Below are 14,317 nucleotides of genomic sequence, written 5' to 3' on the forward strand. Positions count from 1 at the left end.
GGACAAAACAATGTGCCACCGGGTCCGTTGGAGTAAAACATATTACATACACTGTTCTTGAATTTTGTGATTTTACTTCTGGACCGACGTGGCTGTAAACAACTCATCTATGGACATAAGGAGAGACCTGCAGGATCAAACCAAAGATTCATCTACTCCAGCATCCTCATGTCTCACCCAGGGGCCAGCCAGTTCCTCTGCAGGGCCAGCAGCAGGGCAGAGAGTCCGAGGCCTTCCCCTGAGAAGACCCTCAGAAGAGCCCTGCTGGGTCAGGCCAGGGAGGGTCCCTCCAGTCCAGCCTCCCGTCTCACCCAGGGGCCAGCCAGTTCCTCTGCAGGGCCAGCCACAGGGCAGGGAGGCCAAGGCCTTCCTAAGGACCTCAGAAGAGACCTGCTGGGTCAGACCAGGGAGGGACTATCCAGTCCAGCATCCTCATGTCTCACATAGGGGTAGCCAGTCCCTCTGCAGAGCCAGCCACAGGGCAGAGAGGCCGAGGCCTTCCCCTGAGAAGACCCTCGGAAGAGCCCTGCTGGGTCAGACCAGGGAGGGTACCTCCAGTCCAGTCTCCCATCTCCTACAGGGGCCAGCCAGTCCCTCTGCAGGGCCAGCCACAAGGCAGAGACCGAGGCCTTCCCCTGATAAGGACCTCAGAAGAACCCTGCTGGGTCAGACCAGTGAAGGTCCATCTAGTCCAGCCTTCCATCTCACACGGGGGCCAGCCAGTTCCTCTGCAGGGCCAGACACAGGGCAGAGAGGCCGAGGCTTTCCCCTGATGAGGACTCTGGCCCTGGGACGCCTCTGAACAGGGAGGTTCCCTTCAGTCACCATGGCCTCTGATAGACCCACCCTCCATGGACCTGTCCAATCCCCTTTAGAGCTGCCTCCACCTGCCTGTGTCCCTCAGAACATTCCCTGGCCACAGATGCCACCTTTGAATCACTCTCTGCCTTTTCTCCTTCCTGAATCTACTGCCCATCGGCTGCATCGGATGCCCTCGAGGTCTACTATTTGGGGAGAGGGAGTACAAGTTCTCGTGCATAACTTTACAACCCTCTGTCACGTCCCCCCTTCGTTGCCTCTTTTCGAACCTGAAAAGTCTCAGGCTCTTCTACCTTCCCCTAGGCCTGAATCAGCTGGGCTGCCCTCCGCTGGGCTTCCCCCAGGTCTGCCATGTCCTTTTTGAGAAACGATGACCACAACCAGTGACAGTCTGAAGGGGTGAGGATGGTGAGCTGGGACTGTGAGGAGCCAAAAGGGCGAAGACGACCCTCCGTGAGAACCCTTCCAGCCCAAACGGATGAAGAGCCTCGTGCAGCCCTGGGATTGCCTCCGTCCGCCCTTCCCAAGCGCCTCCGACTCCTCCTGCAAGTCCCCCGTGGCCTGACGCTGGTCTCGGATTCCCGTGGCAGCAGGGCCACGCCTCACCTGTGGCTCCTCCGGTGCAAGGTGAGGTACTTCTGCTGGGCGAAGCGCCTGCCGCAGTCGGGGCACGCCACAGAGGCCTTTGCCCCCCGAGGGGCTGGCGAGAGGCCGGGGAGGAGCCTCCGTCTCAGGCCTGCAGTGCTGCTGACGGGGCCTGCTGCTCCCTGGGACGGGCCCGCTCCACTGGGAAGAGAGCCATGCCTGCGGCGCTGGTCTTCCTCGTGAGTCTTCTGGTGGGCCAGCATGATCTTCCTGTCTCGGAAGCGCTTCTCGCAGGTGGGGCAGACGTGGGGCTTCTCCTGCAGGGCACGGCCTGTGCCGCCCTCAGTGGGCAGCCTCTCCCCGCGATGGACGCGCAGGTGGCTGTTCAGGTGCTGCTTCTGCCGGCACTGCTTGCCGCAGAAGGCGCAGCGGTAGGGCCGCTCCCCGGTGTGCATGCGGTTGTGGATGACCAGCGTCGCCCTGTCGCGGAAGGCCTTCCCGCACTCCTCGCAGGAAAAGGGCCGCTCCCCGGTGTGCAGGCGCAGGTGCTTGAGGAGGGGCTGCTTGTAGCCAAAGCGCTTCCCGCAGGCCATGCACACAAAGGGCTTCTCACCCGTGTGGACCCGCTGGTGGATCCTCACTCTGCCCTCCTGGGAGAAGCGCTTCCCGCACTCGGGGCAGGCGAAGGGCCTCTCCTGGATGTGCGACTTCATGTGGTCCACCAAGATCTGCTTGAGCCGGAAGCGGCGCCCGCACTCGGGGCAGGAGAAGGGCCGCTCGGCCGAGTGCGTCCCCTGGTGCTTGCGCAAGCTCTGCTTCTTGCTGAAGCTCTTCCCGCACTGGGCGCAGGCATGAGCCTTCTTGGGCCCCGGGGCATGCTGCAGGTGGTGCAACAACTGCAGCTGGGCGGCCAGGCTCTTCTTGCCCTGGGTGGCGGGGTTCTTGTCGGGGGCGGGAGGGGGCTCCTGGCGCAGGTGCCGCCTGACGTGGCGCTTCAGGTCCCCCCGGGAGGGGAAGGCCTTGGGGCAGAGGCGGCAGCGGAAGGGGCGCTCCCCCGTGTGGGTCCGGATGTGGATGGTCATGGCCACGTTGCTGAGGAAGCTCTTGCCGCACTCGGGGCACTTGGGCGGGTTCATCTTCAGCGTCACCCGGGGCAGGGCCTCGGCCTCCGTCTTGGCAGGGGCCTTCCTCGCCCGGGTGGCCGGTCTCTCCATGCCCATCGAGGGGTCCTTCTTCTTCCTGCCCCTGCGCCGGACGGGGCTCTGCATGCTGAGGCCTGCCCCTTCGCCTTCCTCGTCTGCCATCCGAATCTCATCTCCTGCTGGGAGAAAGGGAAAGAGATTTTCATAGTTGTGGACAGCATGACTTCTAAGCGCAACCTGATGGCAGACCTCGCAAGGGAGATCTAGCTCCATGTCCTGTGGCTGCCAGCCCAAGAGGAAGGGCCAATGCAACCCCCACGGGTCGGGCCCCTCACCTAGCCAGAGGCTCGGAGGCTTTCTCCACACTGGAGGGGTCCACCCCTCGCCAAGGCACACGTCCTCCCCACGCTCGATCTTGCAGATGACCTCGGGCTTGGCAGAGGAATGGCCTGTGGGGAAGACCGGGGCACAATCCCTTTGAATTCAGTTTGATTCCACCACTCCCCATGCACACACACGTATGCCCCCCTCAACGCACACCTGCATGTGCCTCCTCTATGTTCCTCCAGGGCCCAATGGCCGTTCCTGAATGCTCAGAGAAGAGGGGAAAATGGCCAAATCCTTCGTGCCATTCCCAGGGGAAAGCAGTTGGGGGTTACCCAAATGGGAAATCCGCAGCCATCAGGGAGAAGGCCAGAACCCTCTGGGGGCTCCCAGCCCCTTTCCCCACAGCTTTTGGGGCTTGCCCCAGACCTCCCACGTGAAGCCCCAGAGCATCTCCCCCCCCCTTGTGCTTTTCTTCCCACCCAGGAATCTGCCTCTCATTGAGACCCCTCCCCGGCTGCCAGGGGGTCCATCGTTCGTTGAGGGTCTTCAGGAAAGCACCTCAAAATTATGTGTCCAGGAAAGATTCTGTGTTGAATGTGCTGCATGCAATTTTGGGACAGGCCCAGGACAAGGACAGCCCAAGCGCGTGAGGGGCGGGGGTCCTTCCCTGCACCCAGCTGTTTTCCAGGGGCAGGCCCACCGGTGGCTCTTACCCAGAGAAAGGATCGCCAGGTAGTTCTCCATCATGACCGCCTGGTAGAGCTCCCGCTGCCATTCTGCCAGCTCCAGCCATTCCTCAGGCGAGAAGTACAGGGCCACGTCCTCAAACACCACCTGCAGCCAGGAGGGGGTGGACAGGGCTGCACTCCAGGTCTGGGGGCCCCGGAAACGCACCCCCAGCATGCCTGGGCAGCTGGTTGGCTGGCTGGTTGATGCTTACGATTTTTACCCCAACCCCACCCCCATCCCACCAAAGCAAGCTCAGGGCGGCTTCCGGGGGATTAAAAAACACATTTGAAGCACAATCAATACAAGAGAAACTTTCTCACCCAGTTCCCACCAGACCTCCCCAGTATGGTTACTGGTCAAAACAGGGGAAGCTCCTGAGCTGGTCAGGGAGCCTGGAGGAGACACAGGCCCACAAAGACCAGGTCCCAGACCCTCAGGGCAGGCCCCCAACGTCCATCAGGATGGCCTTCCAAGGACTGAAAGCTCCCCGCCCCTTGTGGGCCACAATCAGGCCTGGCTCAGCCCGGGATCCTCCGGCAGCCTGGGCCCCTGGGAGCACCACGCTCTGCACAGCTCGGGGGAGATGTGTGCAGCTTCAGGGGCCCTGGTCAGACCCCCCCCCCCCCCGCTCCTTAAGTGGTGCAGCTCCCTGGGGCAAGACGCATCTCGTCGCTATTCTGTTGATGCGCTTCCTCCCTCAGGACGGTGGGAAGTGCTGGCAGAAGGGCACTCTGCACATGCCCCACGGAGCAGCCCTGCCAGCTTGGCCGGCCCTGGAAGAGTCCTCGGCGGGGCAGACTTTTTCAGCAGGAAGGTTCGGGTGGGCAGCCGGGGGGGTGGGGGGGTCTCCAGCAGCAGAGCGGCAGACCGGCCCCGGTTAGGCCTCCGGTAAGCCTCCGTGTGCTCGCCCGCGGATCTGCAGGGCGCCCCGGGACCCCACCTGCCTGAGTCGCTGCGCTCCGGCGGCCCAAGGGACTCGAGGCCCAGCCCCTACCCGGCCCTGCCCGACCCTCCTCTGCTGCCAGCCCGGCAGGAGACGCCGCTCTCCCTCCCGGGCCCCCTCCCGCCGCCGCGCGCTCCCAGCCCAGCCCAGCGCAGCCCGGAGGGAGGCTCACCTGCGGCGCCGCCGCCATGGCGCGGAACAAAGGAGCGCGGCGGCCAGGCCGGGCGGGGAGGGGAGGGGACGACGGGGGGGGGGGCGGAGTCCCCGCCCCTCCCTCCTCTCCGGGCGGCCTCCCGACCAGCCCCGCCCCCATCCTCCCCTCTCGGGGTGCCAGCCTCCCGGTGGCGCCGCCCCTGCCCTCCCCAGGCTCCGCCCCGCGTGGCCAGCAGCCTCCCGTCCTGGAGCTGGCAACCCTCCGCTCCGGGGCCAGGTTCGAAGGGTCGCAGGGGGTTCCCCTCTTGTCCCCCCCCCCAGGAAGCCCCGGAGGGAGGGGGGCCGGCCAGGAGGAGGGGGTCCCGGGGACCCGCAGGAGGGGCCGCGGGGCGTGCGAAGGGCCGGGCAGGAGGCGATGCGCCTGAGCCCCCGGGAGCTGCTGCCGGCCTGAGTAGGCGATGCCCTCCTGCGGGACCGGCGTGGCTGTGAAGGGGCGAGAGGGAACAAATCCTCCTCCGGCACAGGGGGAGAGGCGGCGGCTTCCGAGGCAGCATTTTGCGAACGGCTCGTGGCCCAATTCTGCTCTCTTAACCCCGGAGCTGCCCCCCCCCATGCCTCCCGTGCATCAATGCTGGGCGTGGGGGGCCGGGGGGGCGGGGCTCTGCTTGCACCAACATCCCTCTGGGGGACACTCCTCTTGCCTCTCTAGAGAAGGGCCCTCGGTCAGTTTAACCCTCGCATACCTTGGCAGCCCCCCTCCCCCCTCCCGAACAGGGAGGAGTTCAGCAGTGGAATAGGCTGCCTAAGGAGGTGGGGAGCTCCCCCTCAGGGGCAGTCTTCAAGCAAAGGTTGGATGCACACTTTTCTTGGATGCTTCTGGATAGTGGTCCCCAACCTTTTTGAGGCTGGGGACCGGCAGGGCAACTGCCCGCCCGTGCAAGCCGCGCACGCGTGCATGCACCATGCGTGGCACAAAGTGCTGTGCATGCGCAATTTTGGCCACGCATGGCGCAATGTGCGGGCACGGCCCTGATTCCCTCTCCCCCCTCCCGCAGTAAGAAGCTTCCCGGGCCGCAAGCTTGCTGCCCAGGAAGTTTTTTACTGCGGGGGGGGGGCAGGGAGAGCGAGCCACGCCCGGCGCCAAGGACTTCGCGGCCAGGCACTGAGCCGCAGCCCGCAGGTTGGGGACCACTGCTTTAGGATGCTTAGGGCTGATCCTGCGTTGAGCAGGGGGTTGGACTAGATGGCCTGTATGGCCCCTTCCAACTATGATTCTAGGAAGCGCCAGCCCCCAGCACTGCTGGTGGGGCATTTAGGGCTGCGAATCACCTGGAGGCATGAAATGTCCTGCCCATGTTGGGCAGAGGCTTAATGGGCTGTGTGCCACCCAAAGCACCAGCTGCTTGGCCAACCCCAAGTTCATCACAGGAGGGTGAAGAATGTCAGAACGCTTAAAAATTATTTTTAGTCCGCTTCAGCTGAACGCCAGGGCCTTGTGGCCGCTGAAGCCTCACACGGTTAACGTGGCCAGAAAGATCTGGAAGAACCTTTTGCCACAAGATCTGCTGGACTTGGAGGGGCTGCCCTATGGTAGATTTTAATTTGACATGTATGGGACTCAGTGCAGAACTGCTAGGGACGGAGTTCAGAAGAAACCCTGAAATTCAGCAACCCAGTTGCTGAAATCATCAGTTGGAATACAACGGGTGGATTTCAAGTGGCAGGTGCAGGAGCCCAGGATCCCCACTAGTGGCAGAGGCTAGAACCTCCAGAGGCAGAAGCAGTGTACCTCTCAGTATGAACTCTTAGTTCTTTCCTTCACATGGGACGGACTGAAGATATTTTGATGCTTCAAGCAGAGAATGTTCAGATGTCAGACGAGCAATGGGCTGAGCAGCAACAACTGGGAGAGGGCTTGGCCTCCGGGCTTCCTCAGTCACCGGGACCACTATGGAAGGAGGATGCGGGGCCCGATGGGCCACGGGCCTCGCAGTGTGGCCTCTCTTTGGTCTTGATGCCCAGCACGGGCTGTTGTGCAGTTTTAAGCAGGTCTCCGAAGGATTGTCTTCTCCCGTATGTTCCTGCCCAGGAAGTGAGATCACAAGGAGAGACTCTCTTAAAAGAGCTTGTGGGGCAGGTGGGAGAGGCAGGGCTTTCTCAGGGGCGGCCCCACAGTCCTGGAAGAGCCTCCGCAGAGAGGGGAGAGAGAGGTGTGACTGTTCTTTAGGAGGCAAGGGGAGATAGTTTTACTTAAGACTGTGTTTAGGTAAAGCAGTCCTAAATTGTGTTTATTCTTCTAAATTAATGTATTTTTGTGTGCTTTATGTTCTTTATTTGTATTTTAAGCTGCCTTGAGCCTTGTAAGAAAGATGGCCAATAAATATTGTGAGCAAGGGTAGGGGAGACCAGGGGAACATTTATTAAAATACACATCACACAAAAAAACCTTTCCGAAAGGACTGTACACATGTGACCCAGAGGTGCGTGAGAAGCCATTGTGTGGGACATCCTTGGCACACGCCTCACTCCGTAGAAGGAGCCCAGACAGCAATCTGAGACGGAGCTCTTGACTTCTGGCGACCAACAGCCAGGACGACACCCAAGACTGACCCAAAGCCCCTTTGACAAACCCACCTGCCCTCAGGGACACACCTCAGTACCTGCGGAAGCCGGGCAGGATCAGAAGCAAAGCGTCTCCCAGAATCATCAGATGCTTCCAAAGGCAGGAAGGGACTGGGAGCAGTTTAGGAGCAGAATCCATCTGCTCTTGGTCAGCTCTCAGGGCTACCTGCTTACACTTCAAGCCTGCTTAGAAGTCACACGACTCTCTGGAGGGAACAGCCCCTGGAGGTGTTAAGTGGAGAGGAACATGCACTCCGCCCATCAGGCTGAGCCCCGATATTCAGCAGAGGAGCATTTACTTAAATAATACTTTTAAGCGCTTTAAAGCGCAGTTCTCCAGGAAACCTTTACAACAAGACTGTAAGGTAGGTCGCCCAAACAGAAAAGGGGAAAGAGGAGAAACCCACAAGCTGCATGCTGGACAGCGGGCCTCTGGGAGAACTGCCAGGGGGACTGGAGAAACCACCCCCAAGGACTACAGCATGGAGAATATCAAGGGCTTGATTGAGGACAGAGGCTGGGCTCTGGGAACCTCAAGCTATGTAGACGACTTTGAAAGACAGCAATCTGGAAGTCAGGTGCTCAGGAACAGAAGTGAATGGGTCCCTCACTGAACCCACCCCGGCGGGCATCAGGGAAATGCAGCAGTGGGAAGTGCTGAAGGGGCAAGCAAACAACCAGGCCTCCAACCACCTGCAGCACAGAAGGAAGACTTTCTCAAGGGCCAGGCTCCGTGTCCGAGGAGGGTCCCATGTTCACAGAGCCCAGCCAGTCCTTAGATGCCGTTTGCAAGGGCTGGATTTAGATACTAGCGATGCAAGGCAGGCTTAGTTTGACGGAGTGGTTAGGAGTGCGGACTTCTAATCTGGCATGCCAGGTTCGATTCTGCGCTCCCCCACATGCAGCCAGCTGGGTGACCTTGGGCTTGCCATGGTGCTGATAAGGCTGTTCTGACCGAGCAGCGATATCAGGGCTCTCTCAGCCTCACCCACCTCACAGGGTGTCTGTTGTGGGGAGAGGAAAGGGAAGGTAAGCCCCTTTGAGCCTCCTTCGGGTAGGGAAAGGCAGCATATAATAACCAACTCTTCTTCTTCTTCTTCTTAGACACCGGCCTATGCTGGATTCCACCTGTGCAGGCTCTTCTGCCGGACCCCCTAGTTGGAAGGTCCATCATCCTAGTCCCCCTCATCCTCCAAGGAGCAGCAAGGACAGGCTGCCTTTCCTTACTTACTCCATGGATGGATATCCTGCCCTTTCCTCCAAGGGAGACCCAAAACAGTTTACCTCTTTCCTCCATTTTAGTCTCACAACAGCCCAGTGAAGTAGGTTAGACTGAGACGGACCCAGCAGGTCTTTATCACAGAGTGAGGATTTGGACCAGGCCCTCCCAGATCCTACCCTGGCACCCCTAACCCCGCTGCCCTCAACACCTTGTGCTCCCTGGCCCAGCAGTGGCACCTGAGCTGCCCCCCCTCGCAATCCCTATAGAGCCCCTCCCAGACATTCCTTCGGTCCCCACAGCCCAGCTCTGAACTTCCCAAGTGGGGATGCCTCTCCGCCATGAAGGCACGAATGACCTGCGCTTGAGGAACTGGAGTCTGCCTCCTCACACCTTTCCGGATCAGGCCGAGAGCCTCCTAGGCCACACGCTCTGCTGAAAGACCATCAGCGGAGAGGGCGGGGCGTTGCTGAAAGTGGGACTCCGCAGGGGCCTACCCATTCCTGCCCCGCATCCTGTCGCCAGGCGGCAGCTGCACAGACTCTCAGCCACGTTGTGGGGCTTCCTGACTGCCTCGGGTGGGTTCTAAAATTCTGACTGTCCCTGACATTTCCCCAGCCCTTTTGAGCCTGCAGGCACCCCTGGGATTCTAACACAATGAGGCGGCGGGAGCAGCCACAAGACAGCTGCCACAGGAGGCAGAGCCAGCCACAGCACGGCTGCCACGGCTGACTTCCAGGGAAGACCCTTGGGTGCTGCTGGGAGCTGCATCCAAGGCACCATTTCAGAAGATCTGCACAGCCGATCAAATCTCCAGAAGCCCTGCTGGGGAAAGCCCTGCCCCCCGAGGGAGGGACTCTGCACTCTGGATTCTCTCCGACTAGTCTGAAATATTCTCCTCACTCTTGACAAAAACAGGGACTCCTTCCCATGTGGCTCCCCCCACAGTCACAGCTGTGATGTCCCCCGCTTCTGGCTTCAGTCCTTCCGTGGCCCAGCCTCCATTATTCTCTGGGGTCATTCCCGCCTCTAAATCTTTCCCCGTATTAGGCGAGAAGTTTGTCTCTGGCTTTGCCTCTCCAACAACAGCTTCTCTGTGGTTCCCCAAAATTGTTCCCATCTCTACAGATCCCTCAACACCCGCCACAGGGCTGGAGCATCCCTTCTGGGTGGATTCCCCTGGGACCTCCCCGCCAGGTTTCTCCAGGATGGTGATTCTCAGGACCTCGGTATCCTCCCGCACTGAGAAGTGGACTTTCTCGTGGGCTATCAGCTGGTTCCGGTACCTGAAGGAGCTGTCACAGTCTTTGCAGGAAAAGGGCTTCTCGCCTGTGTGGATTCTCTGGTGGACTCGGAGGTCACGCTTGTCCCGGAAGGATTTCCCGCAGTCCTGACAGGGGTAGGGTTTGTCTCCGGTGTGGATTCTCTGGTGGGCTGTCAGTTTGTTCTTGAACTTGAACGCCTTCCCACACTCTTGGCAGGCGAAGGGCTTCTCCCCCATGTGGATCCTCTCGTGGTACTTCAGGGTTCTCTTTTCTCGAAACCCTTTCCCACAGACGTTGCAGGGGAAGGGCTTCCCCCCGGTGTGCAGCCTCTCGTGGATGATGAGCTGATTCTTGTCCCGGAAGGAATTCCCACACTCCAGGCAGAGGTAGGGCTTCTCTCCCGTGTGGATTCTCTGGTGGGTTTTGAATTTATTCCTGTACCTGAAGCTTTTCCCACACTCTGGGCAAGGGTACGGCTTCTCTCCCGTGTGGATTCTCTGGTGAAGCCTCAGGCCTTTGGTGTCCCTAAAGGATTTCCCGCACTCCGCGCAGGAGTAGGGCTTCTCGCCTCTGTGGATTCTCTCGTGGATGGTCAGCGGGTGCCTCCCCCTGAACGTTTTCCCACACACCAGGCAGGGGTAGGGCTTTTCCCCTGTGTGGATCCTCTGGTGGATGGTGAGCTTGTTCTTGCAGCGGAAGGCCTTCCCACACTCCGCGCAGGAGTAGGGCTTCTCTCCCGTGTGGAGCCGCTGATGAACTATCAGGTTACTCCGGAACTGGAACATCTTCCCACACTGGGTGCAGCCGTGGGGCTTCTCTCCAATGTGGACGACCTTCTGGTGCTTCTTGAGGTCCTTCTTGTCCTGGAAGGTCTGCTCACACCCGGAGCACGGATATGGGGCGCCCCTGGGGCTCCTCTGGGCCACTGGCGGCTTTTCCCGGGCTGCGTGCTGCTCGGGAGTCACAAGGGCCATCTCTCCCGATGGGCCTTCTCGCTCACTTGGCGAGGGCAAGCACCCGGAACTTTCCTCCTGGCATGGCTCCCTGGGCTTGCTCCAGGTCATGCTCCCTGCAGGAAGAACGGGACATCATGTCCTGACCCAGGAGTCCCTAGCAGGTTCTAGCAGCTCAGCTTCTACCCCTTCTCCAGTCGGCCCAAGAACCCCCTGGAACAACGCAAACCCAGTCCCCACTCAAGGCTAGCCAGGCCAGGCAGGTAAGATCCTGCCCCCCAGCCTCCTCCTCCTCCTCCTCACCCCCCCCCACCCGGACACAAGCCCTGCAAGTTCTCTTCAAAGGCAGCCTCCCTGGCTGAGAGGCCTTGTGCTGCCTGCAGGCCCCTGGACAGGAGAGCCGAGGACGGCTTGGGAGGTCAGGCTGGGGGCGGGGAGTGGAGTGCTGAGGGTACCAGAGACCCTAAAGCTGGGCCTGGGACAAGGTGCGCAAGTACAAAGGGGGGGGGCGTCATTTCCAGAGCAGTGTGAACTGGGGGACAGAAGACTCAACACAGGGAGTTTCCTGGCAGAGGAGGTAGTGATGGCCACAGGCACAGGGGCCAGACTCATGGAGGATACCCCAATGGTGGCTACTGGCCCTGGGGACTAAAGAGAACCTCCACATTCAGAAGCAGTCAGCCTCTGAATCCCAGTGCCAGGAGGCAAACATCAGGGGAAGGCCTTGGCCGCCATGCCTGTTTGCTAGGCCTTCAGAGGAACTGGCTGGCTGTTGTGTGAGGAAGGAGGCTGGACTGGAGGGGCCCCCCACGTTCTCCTGTTCAGAACAATTAGCTGGACCCACCAAGGTCACGACAGTCTACGCTGAGAGGTGCCAGGGAGACATTCTTCACACAGATGCCGCAGGCCTTGTGGAAGTCGGCCCAGGCAACAAGGCCATTTCGATGGGGCCCGCTTGTGTCATTTTGGAAAGCGACGTCAGCATTCCTGGGATGGGAGGCCTCAGCTCAGCTGATCTGAGAAGGGAGGGCTGCTCACAGCCGAGACCAGGAACAGAGAGGCCTGGCTGCTCTTGACCGCTAAGCCACAGAGGGTCCTGCCGCCAACCCCCCCCCCCCCCCGGCACTCCCCACTGAACCCTTCTCAAAATGCCTGCAGGCACAAATTGCAGACCAACACAGCGAGCCACCTGAATCCATCAATGGACAAAGAGAGTGTTAACGTACCTGATGGGGGTTTGAACACACACACCTGGTGAAAGCAGGACCTCATTTAGCAGCCTTGGCTACCACCAGCAACTGGGCTTGATGCCTCCAGGAAAGAGAGCTAGCCTCTCCCAGCCCCTGAAGGGAAGGGGCCGAGACCCCTTCAAGCCACTCACCTGCTTGGGGCCTCTCCCGGCTCTCTGGCCGTAGAGGGTCTGGCCGGGCAGAGACCCACAGCCTCTCCTCATCCTCCACCTTGACCACGATGTCCAGTTTGGGACTGGGAAATGTTGTGGAGAAAGAAGGGTCAAGAAAACAAAGAAACATGAATCTGTGGCCAAATATTACAGAACATAAAACATGAATGTTAAAATATACAAATATATTATTTATAATGAAAATCAAAAACAATATACAGCCCCCAGTACAAAATCAGTCCTCTGAAATGCATTCAGGTGATTTGGTCAGTGCTTGTGAATTTATGACTCAAGAATCAATATTGCCAGCAAGGGCTCATGGGACTTGTAGTCCATGGACATCTGGAAAGCCAGTTTGGCCACCCCTGATATACTCCATCTTTGTCCCCAATGGGGAACAAAGGTAGTTCCCTTCATACTCTCCTCCACTGCATCCTCCCTACATCCCTGTGAGGTGGGCCAGGCTGAGTGGATGAATGACCCAAGGTCACCCAGTGAACTTCAACGGTGTTGTGTGGATTCAAACCTGGGCCTCTCAGAAACTTGTCCGGCACATTACTCCCCCTTCCCCCACAGCTCCCCACAGCCTGGTTATTCACAAGCAGGTCCCACTGAGCAGAATGGGGCTTTCTCCATTTGAGAGGCGGAAGGCTGCTTCCGGCCTGGGCTTTCCACCTGGCCATACTCCAGCAAGCCGTTCTGGGTGTCACTTTAAACTAGGGGTAGTCAAACTGCGGCCCTCCAGGTGTCCATGGACTACAATTCCCAGGAGCCCCTGCCAGCGAATGCTGGCAGGGGCTCCTGGGAATTGTAGTCCATGGACATCTGGAGGGCCGCAGTTTGACTACCCCTGCTTTAAACCGACACCAACTTTATTTGTCTCAAAGCAAAAGAAATCAGGGAACTGACCCTTCTCTGAAAGTGCTGTCAATTCAGCTCCTGCCTTGGGGAGGCCCAGGGACAAGGTTGCGTCGGGGTGCCGATCCCTGCGCTGCGAAAGACACGGAGAGGCCTTTGCCGTCAGTCCAGATGGCGAGGGCAGAAAATCTCATTGGTGGGGCGAGGGAAGGAGGTCTGCACAGCACTGGACTAATTCATTTTCATTTGTCAGCTGTCCTAATGGGAGATTTTAAACTGCCATGTTTTATGTGTTTCTATCATTTATTTCTATTTTAAGCTGTGTCGAGTCTCTGGCCCCACTGGTGGACCTCCTGATGGCCCCTGGGCTTTGGCCCCTGCGTGACACGGAGTGTTGGCCCCGAGGGGCCCCTGGCCTGACCCAGCAGGGCTAATCTTGTGTTCTTCTGAGTCCTGCAAGGCTAGGAGGCAGCTTGCGAAAATAAATGAGGCATCAATATTTCTATCCTGCCCTGGCTGGGCCTTGGGGGTGGCAAGGGATCCCAGGAGAGAAGCGGCTTGGCCCCAGAGACCCTGAAGGAAGCCCAGGGCCAACACCTCTGGCGCCGAAAGCCCCACTGCGGCCCCCCACCGCCAAAGGTGAGCCATCCATCCCCACTCGGCATGCGGCTCCCCCCCCCCCGGAAATCCGCCCTCGGGGTCCCTGAGCCCCCTGGGCTCAGAAGCTGCCGCTGGGAGTGCCCCCCCCAGGCAAGCCCTCTCCCAGGGCTAGCACCCCCCCGCCCGTCAGGATCCCGTCAGGATCCGCACACACGTGTCCGCACCCCCGAATGCGGGCAGCCATCCGCTCTCTTCCCCCTCCACCCCCCCGCCGCCGCCTCCTCCTCCTCCTCTTGGATCCTGCCCCCCCCGGGCTCGTTGCGCGGCTGCGGGCAGGTGGCCCCGATCCTCTGCACGGGAGCCATGGCGCAATGCAGCCCGTCCTCCCCAGGGAGGGTCCGCGGCCGGGGCGACCCCCCCCCCCCAGGATCGCGCGCAGCGGTCGGCCCAGCATCATCCGCGGGAGGAGGCCCCTCCCCGCCTCACCTGGCCGGGCCAGGGCGCCGCCGGTCCCTCCTGCGCTGCCCAGGTGCGCGGGGCGTCTCCCGGGAAGCCCCATTGGCCCAGCCCAGCCCAGCCCGCGCGCGACCTCCCAGCGCCTGGACCAGGAGCCGCCCAGTCGCCGCCGGGGGTGGGGGTGGGGGTGGGGGTGGGGGTCCTCCCTCCGGGGGGCGGGGCCTCGGGAGCTGGAGCTCCTCCT

The 14,317-nt window shown here is 60.4% G+C and overlaps 1 protein-coding gene across 1 annotated transcript; it reads right to left on the reverse strand.

The window, feature by feature from the left end:
- Positions 1-1,421: 1,421 nt before the first annotated feature.
- LOC143820846 (uncharacterized) lies at positions 1,422-14,256 on the reverse strand. The gene is made up of 10 exons (XM_077304170.1): positions 14,104-14,256; positions 12,139-12,242; positions 9,421-10,873; positions 8,898-8,974; positions 6,639-6,779; positions 4,958-5,181; positions 4,718-4,804; positions 3,587-3,707; positions 2,882-2,995; positions 1,422-2,725 (listed from the first exon to the last, which is right to left on the reverse strand). Exons 3-10 carry the CDS (start codon positions 10,866-10,868, stop codon positions 1,422-1,424), a joined length of 3,516 nt encoding a protein of 1,171 aa, XP_077160285.1. The 5' UTR covers positions 10,869-10,873; positions 12,139-12,242; positions 14,104-14,256.
- Between the last annotated feature and the right edge of the window lie 61 nt (positions 14,257-14,317).

Source organism: Paroedura picta, chromosome 11 (assembly GCF_049243985.1).
Source record: "Paroedura picta isolate Pp20150507F chromosome 11, Ppicta_v3.0, whole genome shotgun sequence".
NCBI lineage: Eukaryota > Metazoa > Chordata > Lepidosauria > Squamata > Gekkonidae > Paroedura > Paroedura picta.